The sequence below is a fragment of the Simochromis diagramma genome, unplaced genomic scaffold (genome assembly GCF_900408965.1).
Source record: "Simochromis diagramma unplaced genomic scaffold, fSimDia1.1 OVJJ01000304.1, whole genome shotgun sequence".
NCBI classification, from domain to species: domain Eukaryota; kingdom Metazoa; phylum Chordata; class Actinopteri; order Cichliformes; family Cichlidae; genus Simochromis; species Simochromis diagramma.
The window spans coordinates 10,783,592-10,807,358 of NW_024387030.1; the positions used below are offsets into that span (position 1 = coordinate 10,783,592).

General features: G+C 37.8%; 2 protein-coding genes across 5 annotated transcripts in view; both read left to right on the forward strand.

The window, feature by feature from the left end:
- Positions 1-5,802: 5,802 nt before the first annotated feature.
- On the forward strand, positions 5,803-10,999 carry nipal3 (NIPA like domain containing 3). The gene is made up of 11 exons (XM_040041363.1): positions 5,803-6,036; positions 6,633-6,701; positions 7,008-7,179; positions 7,331-7,390; positions 7,533-7,678; positions 8,227-8,323; positions 8,479-8,614; positions 8,752-8,840; positions 9,023-9,086; positions 9,371-9,465; positions 9,596-10,999. Exons 1-11 carry the CDS (start codon positions 6,001-6,003, stop codon positions 9,772-9,774), a joined length of 1,143 nt encoding a protein of 380 aa, XP_039897297.1. The 5' UTR covers positions 5,803-6,000; the 3' UTR covers positions 9,775-10,999.
- Positions 11,000-12,821: 1,822 nt separating this feature from the next.
- Positions 12,822-23,767, forward strand: part of rcan3 (regulator of calcineurin 3) — a 44,268-nt gene continuing 33,322 nt past the window's right edge. Inside the window, exons 1-2 of one of the 4 annotated variants that reach the window (XM_040041364.1) lie at positions 12,822-13,010; positions 14,542-14,807. In XM_040041364.1, coding sequence (XP_039897298.1) covers positions 14,598-14,807 — 210 coding nt within the window. In that variant the 5' untranslated portion in view covers positions 12,822-13,010; positions 14,542-14,597. The remainder of the gene's footprint in view (positions 13,011-14,541; positions 14,808-23,767) is intronic. The other 3 variants (XM_040041366.1, XM_040041365.1, XM_040041367.1) reach the window with 3 other exon arrangements.

The following is a 23,767-nucleotide window of genomic DNA, read 5'->3' on the forward strand; positions in this document are numbered from 1 at the left end:
ATAGTCACCCCTACACACAATATCTTACTGCTCCGATCTGAGACGTGTAACGTATACAGTGCGTCGGGGTCAAGAGTTTAGAGAAAGTGTTATCTTACTCTTCTCATAACTGCAGGTGAGAATAGAAAGAACAAGGCTGAAGACCATGTTGAATGTGGGTTCTCACAACACTGTGTAGGTTATTATGACAAAAGATGGTTGGGTCAATTGCATGCCGATTCACAGAATTACCCGGGGTATATGGTGCAATAACTTTATAGCCAAAATACTGTAAAGTGTGAGATCAGATGTAGAGGAACAGTGCAGGAGTGTTGCAGTTTTTTATGTATCAAGTACACAAAGCTGCGAAGGCGTTATCAGAGGCAACGCAATACTGCACGGTCATAATCCATCATGAAGCATTAAGTAGTTTAACTGTTGAGGGATTGTTTAGAGTTAAGCCTTTGCATCTGAGATGTGAGTCATGACTTTGTTCCATGACACAAATGTGCTTGTGATATCTAATTCTCTGCAATCAACACTCACATAAGTCACTAAGTAAAATATTTCTGTGAGCTCGTAAAACTCAAACGCCAGTTTTACTCGTTTAGCTAAAAAAATCCGAAGAAAGCTTAAGATTTAAAAAACAAAAACCAAGCTCAAAAACAAGAGAGGGGACTGAAATGACAGCAGTAGAATTACAGAAAGCCATTATTAGAGATATCATGCACAAACCTGCATTAAAAAGAAATGGACTGACTGCAGGGTGCATGTATTTTGTACAATAAAAAATAAAACAAAATAGTTTGACTCTAAAGTGACGTGCAATTATGTGACATCCTCGTAGATATGAGGCCCCCATGACCACAGACTATAGAGCCATATAATCTAGACTCCTGCTGAGCCTACTAATACTTTTCTGCTGCTTGCTGAACATCTTTAATGGAGTCCAGGAGGAAATGTCACATCCATCCTTTGTAACCTCTCGTTCGTGTCTACGCAAAAGAAATCCCTAATTACAGCTATTATGTCACACGGTAATTTTCCTCTCACACACTCAGTGTTAGTCAGGTATGACACCCACATAAAACGATGTTCTTACTGAACACAGCATGCATAGTGCCGCTAGAATGTAAGATTAACTCTGTTTTTTATGTTTTGTCTTAATTAGGGTCTCTTCCTGTATAAATGGGCCTGCACGTGTGAAAGAGTTTAAGGTAATTGGGTTGGCTGAAGGGGATAATCACTGTGAATTGTAACAAAGCTTGAAACGGATAAGTGCTTCTGTTATAGGCAGAAACAGGATTGGAAGCTTTGAAATGGCGCGCTGGTTGTCAGAAATTGTGCTTGACATAAAAACGTGAGCCATAAAAAGTGCAATTTTAGGGCGCAATTTCTAAATAGTACCTGCCGTCTGTTTCCCAGCATTCAGCCCTGACGAAACGGCCTGAATTAAAAACCTATTGTGATTACTGGATATTTCTATCTCCTCATCCTCCTCATCCTGAGTTGATATCCGTGTTTTTATTCTTTTTAAAACCCGCTTCTGAGAATATCTTTTGTCACGCAGCTTACTTGATCCGGTTTAGACGATGGCTCAAGATGCGCACAATGTTATCGAAACCAGAGTCTTGGATGAAAGCCCAAAAAACTTGACTTGTTAACGCAACCAGCATTACACCCGCGGTCACAAGTTGTACTTGATTACACTCAAATATTAAATGCAGCATTCTTTGTAAAGTTGTCACTGTCACTTTGGGTTCATTGCTACAGGTGTTCTCCACAAGCCCAGACTTGCAGAGGATTTAGGAAAAGCCTGCTCTTCTACCACCACTTCATAACGTGTTAACATTCCTTAACAACTTGGAGTATCACCTTATGGAGAAGTGATTCCAGTAACTAGGGTGCCATACAACAATGAATGCATCCCGTTCATTCCCTTTTCCTATCTAACGTACGCGCATTCTTCACCCATTACACAAGGATGCTGGTCTGGTTGGTTTAAAACAGGCCCAGCAGTTATTAAATGCACTCTGCCACACTAACGTTCACGCATTCCTTCAGAGATGGTGGACAGCACCCACGCATCACATGGAGCCGGCAGAATAGAAAGAAATTTATGAGACTGTTTGGAAAAGTAAACACATGGACATAATAAGATAAGTTTTAGGGTATTGAGAATAATGCTAAAGTATTTTGGAAAGTTTGAAATGTAAATTATAGGATGCATTACCAGGAAAAGCTCCACAGCCCTTGTATGCTATGCTAAAGGTTGTTTTTGTTGTTTTAAAAAACATGCAGGAATTGTAACTTGGCAGTAAAGGTGCAACAACGTCTAAAAATATCACAGAAACTTCTCTGGAACACAAATCGAAAAAAGAAAATAAGTAATGATAAATCCCGTTGTCTAGTTTCAACATCAAAACAAGCAAATGTAAAAAGTAGTTATGCCTAATAACTCCTGATAAAGAAATTAAACAATCTGTCCAAGAACAGAACATTCTGAGAATTTGTTTTTTTATATATTTAAAACCACAGAAGGAAAATAATAGGAATAAAGTGCCTATTTTTTTTGGTTTTCTTACTTTTCTTTAGCAGTTATCCTACGCTGGGATTAAACGAACGTAGGCAAAACAGTTATTGAAGGACTTTATTTTTAAAAAAAGAGAGAGAATGAATATTTTCTTCATTATTTTACGGAAAAAAACAACCCACAAACATTTGCTGCTGCTAAAACATAAAGATCTGCTGCCTTTCTTTAACACATATATTTTCAAATAAATAAATAGCAAAATGTGTTTGGAATGATGGTCACAAATTTATGTTTTGATTCTTTGCTTTTTACTTTCTCCCTTTTCATTAAAAATGAGCTAATTAATTAAATAATCAAGAACAAATGAAATCAGTATAATTCAGTATAATTAAAAGAATAGTTTTCTCCAGCTGTGGATGCTTTAAAAATGCCCCATTTGCTGATTCAGTGATTTATCCACAACAGCCTGTTAATCCGTTTATTTGCCTACCTTCAAAGCTATCAGAGGTGTCACTGAACAGGTCTGCCCACTAACCACGCATGACCACTAGTCTTAGGAGAGGTACACACCTTTGCCTACAAAGACCTCTGACCGAGCTGGGTCTCAAGATGGAAAAAACAGATTATAAGTCATTTTAATTTTTTGTTTGAAGAGCATTAACATTTTTTTCATTAAAACTAATAAGTAACTAATGGAAACTAGTAAGTTTAAATTATCTGATATATTTATGGCAATGTTTGTATTCTATTTATTTAAAAAAAACATAAAATGTTTTTAATGTTTTTAAGTGTGTTCAAATGCAATAAGGCACTGCACTGAATTACATTAAATGCAACACAAAACAATCTTTACTTTTCCTGACGATATGCAAAAAAATTACAATGAAATGATTTAAAAATGACAAGGGATCAGTGAATCTTTATGTGTCACATGTGCACATTTACTTTGACTCAGTTTCTGACTTTTGATCAAAGTTATTTTTTCTACTGTTTTTTTTTTACACTCTTTACAACTGTATCATTTATTGTTAATTTCCAACTTTTTTGCATATCTATTTTATTCATTAAAAATTCAGATTGCAGTTAAATCACATGAGCTTTTCAATTAACTTAACTGTGAAGTAAACCTAAACAAACAAGATGCTAAGCAGCACGGTGGTTAGCACTGTTGCTACACAGCAAAAAGGGCTTGAGTTCAATTCCACTATGAGGCCGGGGTCTTTCTGTGTAGAGTTTGCATGCTCTCCCCGGATACTCCGGCTTCCTCCCACCATCCAAAAACATGCAATCAGTGGGGATAGGTTAATTGATTAATCTAAATTGCCCGTGAATATGAGTGCCAATGGTTGTCTGTGTCTCTTTGTGTTAGCCCTGCAACAGACTGGTGACCTGTCCACGGTGTACTCTGCCTCTTTCCCTATGACAGCTGGGATAGGCTCCAGCACCCCTGAAAAGGATAAGTGGACGCGAATGGATGGATGGATAAACTAATCTTTAAAAAAACCAAATTCCCCACAAAATTTAGTCTCTCAGTGCTCCTATTAGTAAACATGATTATGCTAATTAATAATGGTTACTTTGCTTTAATGCCTTCCTTTGCTTTTTTATATATATAAATATTTGCTTTACATTTTGAAGCAGCCTCATAATTCATTCTTTTCATGAGGCAACACTGTGGAAAATTTCACCTGCATACCTGTGTGCACCTGTTTACAGCCTAAGGATGAAGCACCTGTTGACAGCGACTGAGCTGTAATCACTGTTGAAGTAATAAATAGCTGCAGTCCATAATGCCACGTCTCTTTCCCGTAAGTCAGTCTTTAATGAGCTGTTGTCATTAATCTGCGGCACGCACTAAAAGCAAAGAAAACCCTCTTGTGTGTGTGTGTGTGTGTGTGTGTGTGTGTGTGTGTGTGTGTGTGTGTGTGTGTGTGTGTGTGTTTGTCTGTGGTTTAAAGAAAAAAAATATTTGTACGTTGCATTAACAATCCACTACAAGTATATGCACAAAAAGCCCTGCAATTGTGCAACTGTTGTCCGTAGACTTCATCATAAGGTTTTGGACGTTCTTGGCAATTGAACGTGGAAAATATCAGCAAATAGGTATGGAAAAATGATTATGACATGTTCACGCAATACGCCTGTCAGTGACTGTTAGAAGACTGTCAGAAACTCATGTTTATTCTCTCTTTCATGCATTCTAGTATTTACACTGTGAGGTTGCTGTAAGCGAACCGTGACATAAAATGCCAAGCAAACCTCAAAGAACTGTAAAGCTCCCATAGATGTGGCGTTTCTCTCCCTCTACTGGTTAGCAAATAAAATGAAAGGAGTGTTACTAACAAATTTAAACGTTATTAATTAATTTGGAGCGTAAGGCAAGATTCTGAAATTATCATTTGAAGATTAATGAAGGTATAAATATAAAATTATATCTTTTTTGTGTTGAGTTTGTAATTTTGGCAGGCTGCTTTAGTTTAGGATAGTTCTTACTTATTAAAAAGCTAACTCATGGGAAAAGATGCATAGAAAACATTCACAAAATGTCTGGAGCTACCACAGTTGGGTTTTTTTTCTTTTTGGGCAATGTTGCATGGAATGGAAATAATGATTCACTGGTTTCTTAAATGATACGAATCTCATTTTGAAATATATATATATATAAATATATAAGAAAACTCTCCTGATTGTTGAAACAGTATCTCACACCCTTGACCTACCTTTGTTTTTTTTTGTTTTTTCAACACTACTTTTATAGAAAGTACAAAAGTAATTGACGTACTGTACTGTCACTCCTTCCCTGTTGCAATGACAAAGAGAAAACAGAAAACATGCCACTGATGTTAGTCATGATTGTAAGATTGTAATAATGATGGCTTTTTTGGCAGGTTGTTTTTCATTAAAAAAAATTATTGCAAAGATGAAAGTGTTCCCTCCTGGTCTCACTGTACTTAATATATACAATTGATAATAGATGTGTGACATTGCTCTAAATAAAACAATTTAAGAATTTAATGGTATTTGAGCCTCGTTTCTCTGCTGTAAAAGTTGTTGGCTAAATCTCAAGTCAATAGCACACCCTAGTGTTCGCATTCGGTACTGCTAACTAAGTGCTGAACTACAGTAAATAATAAGAGAAACCAAAAAAAGGCAGCAAGAATAACAAAAAAAGGTTAAAAGTCACTGCGTACAATAAGAATCAGACACGCCTTAAACCGGCTACATCCTCCTCTAGTTTGTTAATAAAAGCTGCGAGCGTGCGCGGTCACGTGGTTTAAACCGACTGGCTTCCGTCACTAAACAGGTGAATTCAATCCGGAAGTGAGATGCTCCTCGTCTCAAAGATGGTGTCTTTCTGAGTGTAGAGCTAAAAAAGAGAAATGGACACGCACAAAAATGAGCGATAGATACTTTACGTCAAATCAGAAGCAACCGGACAAGGTGAAATATCTGGTACTTTTCCGAGAACGCGTGTGTATGTAACAGAAATGGACTACAACGGAGCCGAAATAGGGTCCTACACGGTGAGACGCTTAGTTTAAAAACAGTACTTTAATGTATAATCGACTATTAATACTGTATGTTTACCTCTTTGCTCTAGTAGCGGGTGTCTAAACCCATACAAAAGCGCTGTTTTCAAGGTTTTAAAAATTACGGTTGTAACAAAAGTTGAGCTACAAAGTCTGTTTCCTGTTATTGTTTTGTAATAGTGGTGGCAGGGCGTAATCGGGATCCCCCTTATGGCCATCCCTGTTCGTCTTATTTCTTTGTTGTAGTGTTACGAGTGGCTTTTAGCACGAGTATTGTTCATCTGGTCTAGGTTAAAGTCCAACTTCTACGTCTTGGCCTTCTGCTTTGTATTTTTTATCTAGATTCATTCAAAGTCTCGTTTTATCTGACTAGACGGACACGTTGTGCATTTGTTGTAGACAAAACTGCCAACGCATCCGCTTTAATCACTCTGCGTTATATATTTGAATGTTCACAAAGAGTTGTGCCATGAAAAAGTGAGCTTCTCTTTCTTTTTGCCTTGTGGTTTAAAAAGATAGATTTAAACTGTGTTTATTTAACTTTGATCGAATATGTGAATTTTAATAAATGTTTTCCTCTTTCTTTTTAGGACAACCTCATCGGGACTTTACTTGCAATTTTTGGAAATGTGCTTGTCAGCATTTCTTTAACCGTTCAGGTACATGGCTCCTTGAAAAAACGTTCACGTCTTTAAATTGATACACAATGTTATCAATGTTGTCTGTGCATGACCTTTGTGAGTCATGTCCTCTAGCTTCTAGGTGAGGCTAGGTCATTACAGGATTTAAAAATTATGTGGAATAAATGATATATGCTGTCATGACATCCCTTATTTAAATGTTCTCTTTTATAGTTTGATTTAGGCCTTGTTTATGTTTGCTTTGCACCGTGTACTGCTGTGTAAATTTTCTGCTTACGCTCTGTCACAGCTGTGTTATACCTGCATGTTTTCTTTTGTTTGCAGAAATACAGCCATGTGAAGTTAGCAGGAACAAAGGAGCATCGTGCCTTCTATCGCACTAAAACCTGGTGGTCGGGTTTTATAGTCACCTGTCTCGGGGAGCTAGCAAACTTTGTCTCTTATGCGTTTGCCCCTCTTGCTATTGTAGCCCCTCTCAATGCCGTGTCAGTCCTGAGTAAGTATTTATTCCACTTTCAGATATATGTATTGCATTTTACAGATACATATTCCAACCTTAATCAATATGTTATTTATAAAAATACAACAAATTAAAAGGAGAGCTTGAATTAAAAGTTCAGATTGTTCCCTTTGAAATTGCTTTCCAGCTAGCTCAATTTTGGGCTTCGTTTTCCTGCGTGAGAGACTGAAACCAAAGGACTTTGCAAGTAAGTTCAGAATATCCATGTGAACTGAAATTGTGACATTGTATGCTAATTTCTTGCTGCTCTACTGACTGAAATTATACATCCAAAGAGTTTGTCCTGTACAGAGTAAATAAGATCCGGTTTTCACTTGGTGATATTTCAGAGCAGTACGGCCTCGTCTTCCTGGGCTACATCCTTGTTATTGGAGGGGCATACCTCCTTGTATCATTTGGACCGAACTCTCATGAAAAACTTATAGCAGCTAACATTGTGAAGCACCTTGTTGGATGGCCTGTTCTCCTGTATCTGGTAAGATATCTCTCTTAGATAGACAGTTCTCAAATGGTTCCTGTCTGTAGATGTGGTGTTCTTAGTTTAACACTGAGTAAATAGATAAAAACTAATATAGAGCATGACATATGAAGCAGTGACACTTTTAAATAGCCTAGTATATGTCATGTCTGTTGTATGTTGTGCTAAAACAAATCTCTTAAAGGGAGCTCAACCATACAGATGACCACAGTGTTGTGATTAATGTTGAGGCTGTAGTTTGGAAAACTGGTAAGAATAAATGAGCCAATAAGCTCCATCAAATTGGCACCTAATGCAAGGCTGTTTTACCTTCTGTTCCTTTTTAATTCGGCCGTCCCTTTACACAATCATTATAATCCACAACCTTGCACTAAATGCAGAAAAATGACCAGCTCTTTTTATCCTTGTTGGTATTCTGCATACACATTTGTCTCTGTCTGTAAGATTAATTGTCCTATTATTGGACCTTCCTGTGTTTCATATATTGTTTTTTCTCTATATGGCATTAATTTGGTGTTTATTCTTGTTTGTATCCTAACTGACAGCTCCTGGAGATTATCACTTTCTGCCTGCTTTTATACTTCTACAAACGGCGCAAAGCTAACTACCTCGTTATTATTCTGCTACTGGTGGCACTGCTGGGTGAGTGTCCTGCATTGAAGCAATCAATTTCCGACCAAGCTGCTATCATGTTTGTTAGGATACATTGTCACATTTCAGATTTTTAAATGGAACCAAAGCTGTCGCTCCTTGTCGCCTTTATTTGCTTACCTACTTTGTGTACTTTTGGCACACAGGCTCAGTTACGGTCTTGACAGTGAAGGCTGTGTCAGGCATGTTGGTTCTCACCATCGAAGGCACCATGCAGCTTAACTACCCGATCTTCAGCGTCATGTTTGTGTGCATGGTGGCGTCAGCGATCTTCCAAGCAGGGTGAACTTGCATCACTTGATTGCTTTTTTTTTTTTTTTTTTTTTTGTTCGTTCGTTTGTTTTAAATTGGTTTTAATTGGACCCAGTAGATAAGCATAATTAATACACCACTGTTTTTGTTTGTTACCGTCGTCCTAGATTTCTCTCCCGAGCTTGTAAGCTGCACGACTCCTCTCTCGTTGCGAGTGTCAACTACATCCTCTCCACCTTCTTTGCCGTGTTGGCTGGTGAGTCATGTCCTTCTTTGTTGCTGGTTTCTCCATTGTTTTCAATCGGATTAACTTGTGTGCGCAACTCTAATAGTTGTCTAATAGATCATCTGCAGCCCATACCTGCTTTATTTCTGCTACACGCCTTTTAGAGTAACAATGCCAAAGTCATTAAAGATTTGCTGTTTTCTGGTTTTCAGGAGCTGTGTTTTACTTGGAGTTTAGCAATGAAGACATTCTTCACATCTGCATGTTTTTGTTGGGGTGAGTAATCATTCATCATAAGCAGAATTTTTTTTTAAATTAGACTTCTGACTGCTTTGGTTTCAGTCACTCACTGTTGTGCATGCTGTTAGGCCACCTGTCCTAATATCGCCATTTTTTTTGTGTGTGTGTGTGTGTGTGTTTGTTTGTTTTTATACTAATAAACACAATAAAAACATGCTTGGCAGAAATGTGTTATACAGTATCTCTTTGAAATACCAAGCAGTAAAACTTTGTATTAAAAAAATTAATAAATGTAAATGCTTGTTTTGTGCTTTGTACAGATCTGCAGTTTGTTTCCTTGGAGTGTTCCTTATAACCAAAACCAAGAAAAAGGCAAGGATATTTGAGCCGTGCGTCACCTTGAATATGAGCAATGGTTTGTATAAATTTTAACATAAACATCATAAATTGTGTCTTCTGAGATTTCAAGCTACGCAGGCTTGCATTGGCATTTTAGCTCTGCTGAAGTTGTGTTAAGAACCTTTGCCTGTCCGTTCCATTATCAGGTGTCCCGACGATCCACGACAAAGGCCCAGTCATTCAGCCAGACTACAGTGGTTCCTTCTCCTATGGGACTCTTGTCAACAACAATGGAGTGGCTCCTGCTCCTCTCCCAGTCCACCTGGAAACGCCACCGCTCGGACCTAGAACCAGTGATGCATCACAAGGCATAAAGAGAGATTAAACATGAGTGCATCTCCTGATTCCCAAGTCCTCCATTCAACAATTAATAACATTCAAGTAGCTACAAAAGGCCAGCTCTGGCCCTGACGCTCCTGTGCACATCCTTGGAAAGCTTTCGCTTTTTAAAAGATGTCCGCTGTATTCATTACAGGAATGAACAGAAGAAACCCAAAGACTGTTTGATGGGTTTGCAAACTTCACTTGAGAAAAAGAGACAGTGTTGCGCCTTGAAGCTGCCTACCTTATACTTGATGTCATCTCGGATACCTCCAGTGAGCACTCCACAAATAGTTAGCAATTTGTTCCCATTCACTTATCAATGGGGCCATACAATGATCTGTTCTTCCATGGAGGACTCAAACCATGGCTGTTTATAATATAGCTTCTCAGACTTGTCAAATTATATTTTGGCTTTAAACGTTTCCCTCCAACTGTCTTCCATGCACAGTTTTCTGCCTTCTCTTAATCCTGGGGAGTGCACTGCACTGTTTCATTTCTTAATGTGACCAAACACTGGATTGCAGTTGTCTTAATTTATTATGATGTATTTATTAATCTTATCTTAAAAGTTTTGAACGTGCCTTGAAATCTGGTTCTGAACTGGATCATTTATTGTATAGATAGTAGCTACAAATTCTGTAGAACATCTGTTGATAAAAGGTGAGGGGAGTCTGTCAGGGACTGTCTTAATCAGAAGTACAGTTGCAGTAATTTCATATTGGGGGATCTTAAAAATTTGCATCTTAAGATTAATAAGTAAAATGGGTGTAATAACAGAATATATAAAAAATGAAGCTGTCCAGCTAAAACGGTGCACATTGTAAATTGAACTTGTAACTTTTGGTTGTCCCTTTTCAACACATGGGAGTTTTTGAGAACACCCAAATCTAGAAATAAAAAATGTAGTTAGTGTTACTCTTTTCTGCAGTGTCTTTCAAATGCAATTTTATCATTAGATGAAGTGATTGTTGCCTAAGTGGCACTTTAAGACACTTGCCATCTGCACATGGGTCACTGCATCTCATCAGTGTTATTAGAACAGCTACCCGAGGGCTCGTTGCTTTAACACTGTTCAGTATGTGGTTATTGTGGTGATAATTAATCTTCTAATGAAACTGGGATACTGTTGAAAAACGGCACTGGTAATGTAAATGTCAGATTTTTGTCATTGTAAAATATACAGTGGTGTGTAATCTTGTCTCATAAAGTTAACGTAATGCAGCTTTTGTTTGGTCAGAGTTGTGCTTTATGGGATTTCTGATACATTTTTAGCTCTTTGTTGGCTAAATTGCAACTCTTCACATTAGTGGTTTTAAAATGACATTGATGTAACTCTTCAACATTAGCACCCTACTGTAATAGCAGGCCCCTATTCCAAGAAGTCAGATTGTGAAATTTCTTCCTTCCTAGATATTCAGCAATCAACTCTAAGTGGTATTAACACACTATGGAAGTGTTTAGGAATGACAGCACATAGTCACAGTGTCTAGAATTCAGTTTGACTCATTAATGGAAGAGTTTCAAACGTCTTTTGGCATTAACATCAACACAAAAACTGTGCCAGGAGTTTCAGAGCATGGGTTTCCATAGAAGAGCAGTTGCGGGCAAACCTTACATCATCAAGTGTCATATTGAGTTGTGCGAAACAAGCCACTACTGGACTGGAGCAGTAGAAACAAGGTCTATTGTTCTGTAGAGTCACAAATCATGCTTCTCCGTCTGGCGGTGTGATGGGTGAGTTTGGGTTTGGAATGAGGATCTTACCTAGCTGCCAGATGTAAAGTTTGGTGGAGGATCAATTGTACTACAGGGTTGTTTTTGTGGGGTTGGCTTGGTTCCAATATTTCAGCTTACCAAAACATTTTGGACAGGCATGTTGTCCCAGCTTTGTCAGAAAAGTTTGGAGGAGGCCGATTTCTGTTCCAGCATTTAAGTTTAGTGCAGAAGAACTTGAGTGGTTCACATAAAGCCCTGGTCTAAACCCGATCAAAAATCTTAAACTAAAACAAAGATTATGAGCAAGGAACTCACATCCATCATCAGTTACTGACTTCACAAATGCTCTTCTGAATAAATGGGCAAAAAATCATGCAAAGGGGGAACCAACTCCATTTTAAAGCCGGTTTATATATAATGGGGATGACTTTGTACATATAATGCAGAGGTGCCAGAATCAGCCCACCAAAGACTTTGGAAAATGTGAAGGAAGGGATACATTTTTGTTTTTTAACTGCATTTTCATGAGTTTCACGGCTTTTCTAGCTGCCCATCGCCACTCATACTACACCAAAGTAAAAGTAAAAGATAAACAATTACATGACAGAAAGAAATTTAAGATTTTTGCTGTAGGTTGACCATGAAAATAACCATAAAAAATAGGACAAGCAAGCATTTTCCGTTTTATAATTGCAGGGCAGTTTAACAGAACCTTTATTTATTTATTCTAATTTAAAGTCAAAGCATCATTTCTACATCATGAAGAAAACCTGACATGTATTGCAGAAAATTGCATTTCTTTTTCTTATAGTAAAATATTTCAGGGGTTTAAGCTCAAAATTGACTGCACATGTTCCACAATGTAAAATTATGTTAGACATCCCTGATATAATGTATATCAATGCCTCTATTTGACTTTGGCCTGGAGCCACAATAATACCAATATTATCGTATTATAGCATGCAATCTGCTTTTGAATTGATAACCGTTGTAAAATCTTCAGAACTACATTTCACTAGTTAAAAGACACAAAGCTTAGCTACTTTTTTTTGACTGAGCAACAGGTAGATAGAGGAAAAATAACTGCAATTGATTCTAGAAACACTGAAATGTGTACATATTCAGCTAAAACATGCAGAAGATAGCAAAGCGATCCTTACTGACTGATATGACTCTAAGAAATCCTTCTGACCCCATACAGCAGCGGATTTTGTGCATCTTTGCTGCTTGGCCGCCACCAATCATGAAGCTGCTGCAGCGTCCTCCCCTTTCAGCACGCTGATTGGTCGCTGCGAGCATACGCGCATATTTGATTGGCCCCACCTGCGGATCCAGACGGTGGAAGTAGGCTGCATCGGAGTGAAATAATCCAGTAATAACAAACACCCACGCTTCCGTCAACAGCCTCAAAATAAACACGAACAGCTTCTATTTGCTGCGTTTAACAAAGTCACCGGAAAAATCCTGATGTAAGTGCGCTTGCAATGGGTTGTTTCGGTCGCTTTCGCTGACAGTAGGGAGGTGAGTGGAAATATTTGCATGGGACGCGATTACAGAGGGAAAAAAAAATAAAAGAGTAACTTCATCCTCCGCGCGCGTCTGTGTTTGTGTGCTAACTTTTGTATAAAAATTGAAATTTGTTGAGGCTTAAAAACAACATTTGGTATCGATAGCAAAGTGCTTTAACGCCAGAATCGTATTGTTTATTTATTTATTTATTCATTGTCACGAGCTTTACGTAATATCCAGGGGTTTCCTCTGCGTACACGCAACGCAAATTTTGATGTCACGATCCTCTTAAACAACAGGGAGGAGATGTTGCCGGTTCGCTGCCGTCGTTTTTACCATTCCTGTCTTGCTACAGGGAAGTTATATTGAAACAAACTTCCTCGTCGGTGTTATTTTAAATATCTGACAGTTGGCTCTTTTTTTCTTTTTTAGATGTTGGCGTTTTATTGTACTTAAAATATTCACAGGAAGTGTCATCTTGTGGTGTATGTGTATATTTATACCACTAGATGGCACTCTTGCCTCAGTGCAGCGTTGGCGGTGCTAACCATCCCCCCTATCCATTTCTTTTCTTTAATATAATTATTTAATTTTTCATATAAAATAAGAGGAAAACTGTAAGTCAACCACAAGTAATTTATATGTACCTTTTTTGAAAATTAAACTCTTTTTTTTGAGGGCTTCTTCACAGTTAGTGATGGTTAAATAAATATTTTATGCCTTATCTTTCTTTTTTTTTGTATGATTGAAGAGATTATTTTGTAACTGGGGTCAAATAAAGTCAGCATCATCTTTAAAATATTTGGTAATAAAATTTGACTCGAAGCCAGAGTTATCATAGTTTTGTGTTTCCTAATTAGTTTTTGTTTTTATTTCAATTTGTCTTCATGAGTTAGGTTTCATGAGTGGGTTTTCTTATTTCAGTTTAGTTTTAGATTCGTTTTTATGAGTTTCAGTGTTAGTTTGAGTCTTTTAATTTTTTAATTATTGCTGTCTAATTATTATACGAGGGAATATGTCTGATTCAAGATTTAGGTAAATCAGCACAAGCGTTAGAATAAAAACACACAATGAGCAATTCTGTAATAACATTGTATTAAACTAACAGATCCTAAAACTGAGGATATTTCCTCTCTATTTTTATTTTATTTAAGTTATTTTTTCCAAGTTTACAAATAGTTTCAATAGTTTTAATTTTCTTCAAAAGTTTAGTTTTTAATTTTACCTTAATTAGTCAAGTAAAATGATTTTCACATCTTAGTTTTAAGTTTAGTCTTAGTTAGCTAATAACCTTGCTGGGAGGGAATGGTATAATTGAACTGGGAGAAAATATGACCTACAAATAGGATGCAAACCTTTTTCTTTAATTTATCCTGTTTTGCTTTTCTTAATCTTACTTTCCCTTTCCATCCTACCACTAAGATCTAGTTAAACACCCGCATCTCACTGTCACCTCACACTAAGCCAACTTTTACACGCACATTCATCCAGCATCACCAACTTATCTTCCAAATTCCAACCCCCAAACCTACCCTGTTCCCAGTCCCCATCCTCTGTCATCTCCACCCCTCTGTCAGCAGCTGCCTAAAAGCCTTCAAAATGCTGCGAGAGAGCTCCAAGGCGTGGAGTAACGGCTCAGAGGCCTACAGCAGTGATCCCGAGGAGGATGATGAGGAGGAAGAGGACATGATATTTGGAGAGAGTGATCAAGACGGCATGGCGGAGGAGATGATGGATCTGAGCGACCTTCCCACAGCGCTCTTTGCGTGCAGCGTCCACGAAGCTGTGTTCGAGCAGGACTTGCACAGGGTGAGCTGCTGCAAAATGCACTTTCTGGGCCGTGTCTTTGTTTTGCGTGACTGGGTGTTTATGCGTTTGAGTCATCTCGCTCAGTGTGTCAGCCCGTCCAAGACTTAAAGCCTGGCAACACGTGCGCAGTTGTCATCCTGTCTGTCGAAGTCCAGTCACGGTCTCAAGCTGCGCTGCTGATTGCTCAGCCGCAAAAGCACACGCACATATGCACACCTGATGTTGCTGTTTGTTTGCCAGGGAACACGAGTGCAGAGCAGCAGATTACAACATGACATGCACAGAATCATGAGCCACACTCAGACTTGGCCCATGTGGTTGTGCATAACATTCAGGCATCATCTCATGCATTGTATTATTTATATTACAGACCTCATGCATATATGATGCAGACACAATTATAAGGAATTGTGTCTATACACATGCATACTGTATATATTCAGTTAAGGCCTCTTTTGAAAGTGTTGCCTTTCTTGTAGCTCAGCAGAACAGCAATACGTGCTATCAGTGGATCCTATTTGCTGGAGGAGGATACAAAGTAAATACTTTTAATTTTCTGCCCTGTAATCCAATTACGCTGCGCTGTCATCCCTCCATCCGTCCAGCTGGCATCGTTACATTTCCCTGTCTTCAAGTCTCTTTTCTGTGAGGTCCATCCTCTTGGTCACCCATAACTATCAAGCTCATCATCCCCTGATCACAATCTACAAACTTTCCTGTTAACTTTCTTATCTGTCTTACTTTCTTTAAATACCTCCCTCCTCCCCCGTTCTGTGCTTCTTCGTAGCCTTCTTTTTTTATCCTCTCTATGTATATAAATGCAAAGCAGAGAGGCTAAATCTGGCGCATGCACCAAATCCCTTTAAATGAATCACTCCTGCTTTGTGAGTTTGCTGTTCGTACACCCATTGCTCCTAGCGCTCGAGTCCACCCCCTTCCCTTCCTTTTCGTTTTGCCTCCTCACTTCATTACGATTCACACTCCGGCTTTTAAGTGGAAATACCACCCACACACCCTTCAGTGAGACCCTGTCAATAGAACGTTCTCCATATGTTTCAAATAAATGAGCTATGCTAAATATAGAACTTTTTGAGGTTTATTTAAGCCTTTAGAATGAGGGCACAAAGAGATATGAAATAAAAAACAGGTTGGGTGTGGTATTTTCAGAGCATGAACACGGATTTTTATGAGGTTGTTTTTAGCTTGTAGCTGTGCTTTTTCAATTTTACACACACAACCACACACAACCTGTAAATCGTGTTAAATTTGGAAGATTTCAGCATTTGCCTAACTGCTATAAACTTATCTAAATGTGTTGTCAACATTCAGCAGGAACATAGCAACCTACATTTTTGTGTCTTTGGGCTCTTGGCTTTCTCCCAGCTCCGACATTACCTTCTGTTTCTGTTCTCAAAGGCCTGCATGTAGAAGGGATGGGCTGTTGCTGTAATCACACTGTGCTCTTCTAGAGAGGATAGACGGCTACTGAGACAGAGAAACATTTGCCTCCATGTTTATGAGAAGCTCTTAGCACACTGTAAAAGCCTTTTTCCTTTCTTCTGCATTAGTGAAAAGTAAGTAAAACCTAGTGGCACACTTCCTCTTTTATCTGCACTATTTTTTGCTCCTGACCAGCTTTCGGCTGAAATGGAGAGATGCCTCAAAAGTGTTTGGATTTTTTAGTTTTTATAGGAAGATCAGCTAAGGTCTGACTGGCTCAGCTCATGTCTCCACTAATCCTTGGCTTTATTATTCATTTACTAATTTAAATGACGCGTCATTATTAATACAGGACTGCACTACTACACTTAATGATTTAAATGATCATGCATAGCACTCATATCATCATGTCAATTAAAATACCTAATGGGCCTTTCTTTATCATTCTGCATGTGTCATTTATAAAGTTAGATTCATCATTTACGCTATAGGCAAGTGACCTTTATTTGTTAAATGAATATGTTTTAAAAATATTCCAAAAGAGGACTTTTTTGTCAGTTGTTCATACAGAGGATCCAGTTTGGTATTTCCTAGTTTTCAATGTCAGAGAGAACATCTTAGTGTTCACGCTGCAATGTGCTCTTAGAGCAGCTTCTAATTTTGAAATGATTCATTATCTGCTGTAGAGCACCCACAGAAAGCAAGTGTGTACAAGGAGTGAGGGAGTGTGGGCAAAGTAACAAGGCAAATGGGTTTCTGTGCTTCTGAAGGCAAAGGTCAGGGGAGCCGTCATGAGCTGTCCCCCATAGTGCCTAGCGTATATCAGGCCTAATCAGCACCGAGCAAAGCTTTTATTGCTGCTTCTGCTGCTGTCAGCCTGAGCACTCCTCACTCCATAACCAGTGCAATCAAGCAAGTAGCAGCTGCAGTGCAACACCAAACAAAATGTTCTTATCTTGCAGGCAAACAAATTTTGTTATAAGATTAATGTAAATTATGCATGTTAGGTATCCAAATAATTATGTTAACAGCAGGTTAAATGTTACATGTTTTTTCGGCTACTGATACTAACCTACCCACAGTGAATTATGAGATGCCTCTGAAGTTTGTCTCAGCTCTCCAGAGCTCTCTAATTATTCTCATCTCGAGCTGCAGTAAACACATGTCCTCAGCAACAAAGCCAGAAAGATCCACACGGCGCTGCAGTAGCTACCCAGCAGAAAACGGATGGACAGTAAACGTTAGCTTCTAGTGGCAGGCTGTGAACATGATAGTGGAGCATTTAGAAGCCCCAAAGATGTTAGTGTCAGACATCGATGGGGGCGGAGTCAAGCCAAAAAGTAACTGAGTATTAGACTTATAAACTTGAGGGACCATAAATGGAGCTCCAAGTGTTGCATTTGCAGTTTAATTCATCATTTAAGTATTTATTTAGCTGAGTAGTATTCGTCTCTGAAAATAATCTCTCATTTTTACTCTCCTTTTTCTCCATGTCTTAGATGTCACCTTTAGCTAACGGACACATTGCGTTCCAATTTCCAAAAAACGTCTCTGTGTTTGCTGATGTTAAAAATCTGCACTCAAAAAAAGAAACGTTTATGCTTGCTCCTGTTCTGTAGCCTGGCTTTATTGAAACCTGCAGCATGAACGCAGGAAGGGAAGGAAAAGGGACGTGTATGAATGTGCAGGCAGACCCGTGGGGTGACATTACTTTCTAATTTGCTGAGTATCTCCCTGACATCAGCTGGAAGGAGCATCAGGCTGCAGCACATGAAAAATGAACTTGCTTTATATTCATTATGTATTAAAATACTTATCAGATTTAATTACTCATTAATTGAAGGTGCCAGAATGATGTTCCAGAGCTTTATGGCCCGCTTTAACCCTAACATGAGCATTGCTTCTAATTTGTTGAAACTTCGTTTTTGTTAATACAAAGGGGCCATCCAGTTGGCACAGCAAAACATGTTAACCACTATTAGTAACCATTTTATCTTTAACGCAAAACTTTCCAGGCTGACCCTCTTAGCAATGCATTAGCAATATAGCATTGATGTAGTGCTCTAAGTATGTGAAAAGTAAAACTCCTCTCATGGACACTTTCTGTCCCACTTGAGTGCAATGTGTTTGATAGTGTGACTCATGACTCATATATATATATATATATATGTATGTATGTATACACACACACACACACACACACATATATATATATGAGGATAAAGAAAGACAACCCTTGTGCCGCTGAATCATCGGGACTAAAGATAGTAGGGTGCAGGACTCGAAAAGTGTGAAGTAAAGTGAGTGTGAGTATGTGTGTTTATGTAATACACATACATACAGTGTGCATGCAAGTGTATAGTAGTGATATGTTTGTATGTATCAGACTGCAGTCTATTTTTGGCTGTCGGTCCCAAAGGGTGAACATGAGGGAGCGGGTACTTTGCAGGCTGAAGGTCAAACACGATGCAGTAAAGAGAGAGTGAGTGCCCCCGGCCCGCTACTCCTGCTGTGGCCTGGATATTATTCTGGTACCCCTACTGGAGTGATTCTGCGGCCTGGTGTGCTTGTTTTGCTTTTGTGTGTAACAGGGAAGAAAGCGGAAAACAATTTAAGATGACAACAGAAAGCATAATTTGGCTAAACAGAGCTGGTGATGCATTCAAGTGTTTGAAAAGATGACAGTGTTTTCTTTTGCAGTGACAGGTTTTAGTCACTTTTAGACATTTTTAGACTTTAGTATCTACAGAAAGCTGAACACACACACACACACACACACACCTTTTCTTAAATGCTAGTTTATGGTTGCTGCATTGGCTGTTGTTTTTTTGTGGCAACTTTGATGACTCTGAACCATTTATACTGGCACTTGAGTTGCACTACACACTCTGCAGTCTTGTCATGAACAACAGGTGTCACCACTCAGTAAACTTCCATTAATGAAGGAGTCCAACAAGGAAACAAAGTGATTAAGGAGGTTTTTTCAAAGAGAGTCTCATCTTTTCAAACTGTGTGTGTGTGTGTGTGTGTGTGTGTGTGTGTGTGTGTGTGTGTGTGTGTGTGTGTGTGTGTATACACTCATGCTTGTTTTCCTGTCTAATAGTAGACCATTTTATTGTTTGTACAGCATTGTACATATAATACTGTCTTTTAATTTCTTTTTGTTTTAGGATGAGATATTTATTGAAACTAATGCAAACATAAATCCAAACACTGTATGTAAGGCAAAAACAGAGTTTTTACATTTCTATTAGAATCAGAGTCAGATATTTGATATGACCATCTTTATTCTACAGAACAGCCTGAACTCTCTTAGGCAAGCGCCTGTCATTTCTTTAAGTCATTTCTTTAAGTATTCTCCAGGCTTCCTGAAGGACATTCAAGGCTCTTCTTTAAATGTTTGCTGAATTTTGTTATGCTTTGTCAAGATGATCCCACGCTGCTTCAATAATCAGGTCTAAATTTGGATTTATCACTCAATAAGACCCGTTGCCACTGATTTTCAGTCCAGTTCTTGTGTATTTGGCATACCTCGTCCTTTTCTCCCTGTTTCTTTGCCATAAGAATGGCTTCTTCACACCCACCCTTCCACTGAGACCATTTCTCCATGAAGCTTCAGAGAACAACCAACACTAGCTGAATAAACTGAGGGAGCAGAGGGATCTATCAGGTTCTGTGTCAGGAAATGACTTTTAGATGCTGTTCATCTGCTGTAGATAGTTTTTAATTATTAATTATTAATTATTTTTTGCTCCACTTGTCCAATTTGCTCTGCTGAGATATGCCAAGTTTGCAGCTTAAAGCTGTTTGGGAATCAGCTTATTGGTGCAGAAATACAATTTTATGCTTATCAAACTTTGGCATTCTTTGTACATTTAAATAATGAAATTGAAACAAATTGTGTTTTTTATCACAGGCTGCTGAATAATACAATTAAAAATCGGCTCTTTACTAAGTTGTCTGTTATGTTATGACATAGCACTGGTTTAGCCCTTGAGTTAGGGACGTGAAAATGGTCAGGGGCAAGGACTGGACTGAAAATGAATGAAAAAGTTTAAATTAATCAGTAATAAAACTTTTTAAACATTTAAAATTCAGGTGAGTATTTAGAAAAACGTGCCTACAAGTAGTTTTGACGCTTATGTTTATGCATATGCACTGCCCTAATGTCCACAGTGTAATATGGGCATATAAGTACAAGAAAAAAGAAAACAACGAGCTTCAAATTAGGCCATATCTGTACTAAATCATTGTGCAAACTTCTGTCAGATTTCAACACTGCTCTGATCCTTAAAACAAAATCTGCTGACCTGGTTTTAGTTTGAAAGCTTTGAGGTGTTGTTTTAAATCTGGATGAAAACATATTTGTGTGCATGTAAGCCCAGGACAAAAAAATCTTCAATCATCTGCTTTGTGGAATGACAAGGGATCCCTGTTCGCTTGTGCATAATGACAAATATGGAGCTAAATTAGAGCTTGAACACATGAATAGCATTAGGGGTTAAGAGGTTTGATTACAGTTGCATTAATTTGCCAGTAGATTTTCCCTTAGGCTCTTACATTGATGTGCTTGACTGATTAGAAAATATGAGTGAGAGAAAGTCTTCTGTAAGCCATCCTGTCTTTGAAGGGTTTACTGTGTCATCAGGAGATGTTGCTTTTACAAAAATTAAACAGAAAAAGAAATCTTTGGCTGTAAACCCTTTGTAATCACCAGCTCTATTGGAGATGAGAAAAGGTGATTAGTAATTATAATTTGATTACATATTTCCTAATCTAAGATTAACAGATTATCATTGCTAGTTTGGTGCCATAGCCATCAAATTTTTAATTTTACTGCTTTTATTTTAATATTTCACCTTCATGAATTTACTAAGACAATCACTTAAGCCCAAAATGCAAATGAGAACAAATATATCCACTAATTAAATTGCATTGTTACGATCCACTGTCAGCTTGTTAAACTGTTTTATGGGCTAACCTGTAAAGGCTGCACGCAGAGATATTTTGTATTTTCTAATTAGTTAATTATTTTTTTTGACTTTTTGATTTTAATTCTGTTTAGTTTAATTAGTTTCCAGAGCAGTGTTTCTGGTCTCAGTTTAGTTTTTATTGTGTGGAAATGTTTAGTTTAATTTTTCTTACTTTCAGCGATAGTTTCTTTCTTTGTAATTATTATTTTATGGCAGGCTTGAGTCAGAGGCAAGATTTGTTTAAAAGCAGTACAGGTGTCACTTTAAAAACACAGAACATTTTAACTCACAGTCTTATAGACGACCAAAGTCTCAATAAACATGTTGATCAGTCTCTCATTAGGCAAATTTGAATAGAATTTTACCAGACTGACAAATATTAAAACTAAGATTATTAACTCTATATTTTTATTTTTAGTTTGTTTTCCAAGTTCACAAAATTGCTTCAGTTAGTTACATTTTTTTGTCAAAAGTTAGGGTTTTTTGTTGTCAATTAAATTTTTTTACAGCTAGTTTTAGTTTTTTTTGTCTCTAGTTAACTATAATGACCTCTTCTGTAACACTGTAAAATGCACTGAAACCTCTATACAAAGAAAAACACAGTTCCCTAAGCCCTTCTCAGACGTGGTTTTATTAAGATCTGTTTGATATTTACATGGATCAGCTCCCTTTCTGAGTGAAATTAAATTTGCTGAACTGTTTTGTTAAACACTGGGGACTCATTTTCCCCTAATACCATTTAACAGGGTCAAATAGTTGTTAAATAATTTGAGTGTTGATTTGACAACAAAGGCGGTGACACCGTAATCAACTTTTTGATGAAGTCTTATGAAGGAGGCTTGAAAATGGTTGGTCTCAGTGGAGCCTTTATGATTAAGATGACACAGCTGTCTGCTGATGGTAATGGGTGTTTTAGCTCTACAAACCTAACTGCTTGTTGATAGTTGAGACGCTCTTGGGTGTACAAAACTCTTTGTGAGAACTGGATGACCATTGGATGACCAAGCTATGGAAATAAATATTATTACTGAAGTTATTGCAGTTGAGATTTTGTCACAAGATATGATACCTACAGACAAATGTTTTGTTCTTCACCAATGTGGTCAAAATGGTCATTGCTACAGGCGGTTGCTTTGTAGTGCTAGTTTCTTTCACTGACTCCTTGTTAATTCTGAACACTTCTTTCTTTTTGCACTTTTCCTTCCTAAAGATATCAAAGTGTGACGTCTGAGGAGTATCTCCTGTTTTTGTTCTTCTTTCTGTGGTCAAGAAAAAAACAGAGGTGAACACTGGAGTGTTTTAACAGCCCAGTATAAATGGAGGGATGAGAAACAGTGAAGAACAAAGTTGCAAAATGTTGTTGTTAGTATGATTATGAGTAACTTGGATATAACTGACAGCTCTCCTCATTCTCTTGCCTCTATGCTATCTATCTTCCTGTCATAATGGTCATGGATTCATCTAACCAGTTTAGCATTCCTCTCTTTTTGTTTTTCCCCAACTTCCTATTATACAACTTTGTTCTTCACAACTGCAGCGTCTTTGAAATCTTCCAGGCTTTTACAGAAGCTTGTTTTTGGACAGTCTTTGTGCCGATCCTGCGGTCCTTCCAGATGTCCTGTCTGTTTGGTTTCTTCTCTCTCTGTCAGGCTTGGCACATGTCTTTGTGCGGATCTATTTCTGCCTTTAGGCCTTTCTTTCTCCTTCACTTCCACTACTCCAGGCTTTTCTCTCACAAGTTTGGGGAGGTGGATTGTTTTGCCTAAGGGATCTGTGGGGTTGCTTTTCCTCACAAGATGGGGGCCGCAGATATTTTATGACTTTCGCTCTGTGTTACCATATGTCTGCTCCACCGACAGCATGTACTGTTTGTTAAGATGTGATCTTTCATTCTTTGAAGATTGGTGGACTTTGGAAGAACCTTCTCTTTATTTCCTTCCTGATGGCGAAGGTTTTGGTTTTCTACTAGATGAGACAAAACAAAAAGCAAGGTTTGCCATTTTTAAAAAATAAATAATACTTAGTACTAAATAATAATTATATCATAATTATAAATAATAATTATTTTCTCAGGACTATCCAGTGGCCTTGTAGATAAAAGAGACTGGAGTCAAAGTTTTAGTTAATTCATAATTAAACTGAAAATAAGCTAAAAAAAAAAAAAAAGATATGGCACTGGTGGTTGTATGCTTACAATTATTCAATATTGAGATTTATTCATGAAAATTAAAAATGTGTTTGTACTTATGCAATATCTATTTTCTTACAGTAGTTACATCAGTTAATACAGTAAGAAATTTCTTTAAAAGCTGTTGCAAATGTGTTCAGTCTCAATCCTCACCATCCCGTGATAGTGGATATGGCAGTATGTATTGGGGGGGGGGTAAGTGGTCCGATCTGTTCCAATTTTTAATTAAGCCACTAAACACCAATGCTTCAGAGGGAAAAGTACTTTTAAATTTTTAAAAAAAATAAAGGAATCAGTTTCTGAGCATCAGGAGACCCTCTGTGTGCCAACCACATGCCTGATCGCATCATCAGAATTCC

What these genes read in the sequence shown, in the direction of transcription:
- nipal3 (XM_040041363.1), top strand. Translation starts at nt 6,001, where the DNA reads ATGGACTACAACGGAGCCGAAATAGGGTCCTACACG. An exon ending in CCGAAATAGGGTCCTACACG is followed by an intron (nt 6,037 to 6,632) that starts GTGAGACGCTTA and finishes CTTTCTTTTTAG; the next exon opens with GACAACCTCATCGGGACTTT. An exon ending in CACCTTGAATATGAGCAATG is followed by an intron (nt 9,466 to 9,595) that starts GTTTGTATAAAT and finishes TTCCATTATCAG; the next exon opens with GTGTCCCGACGATCCACGAC.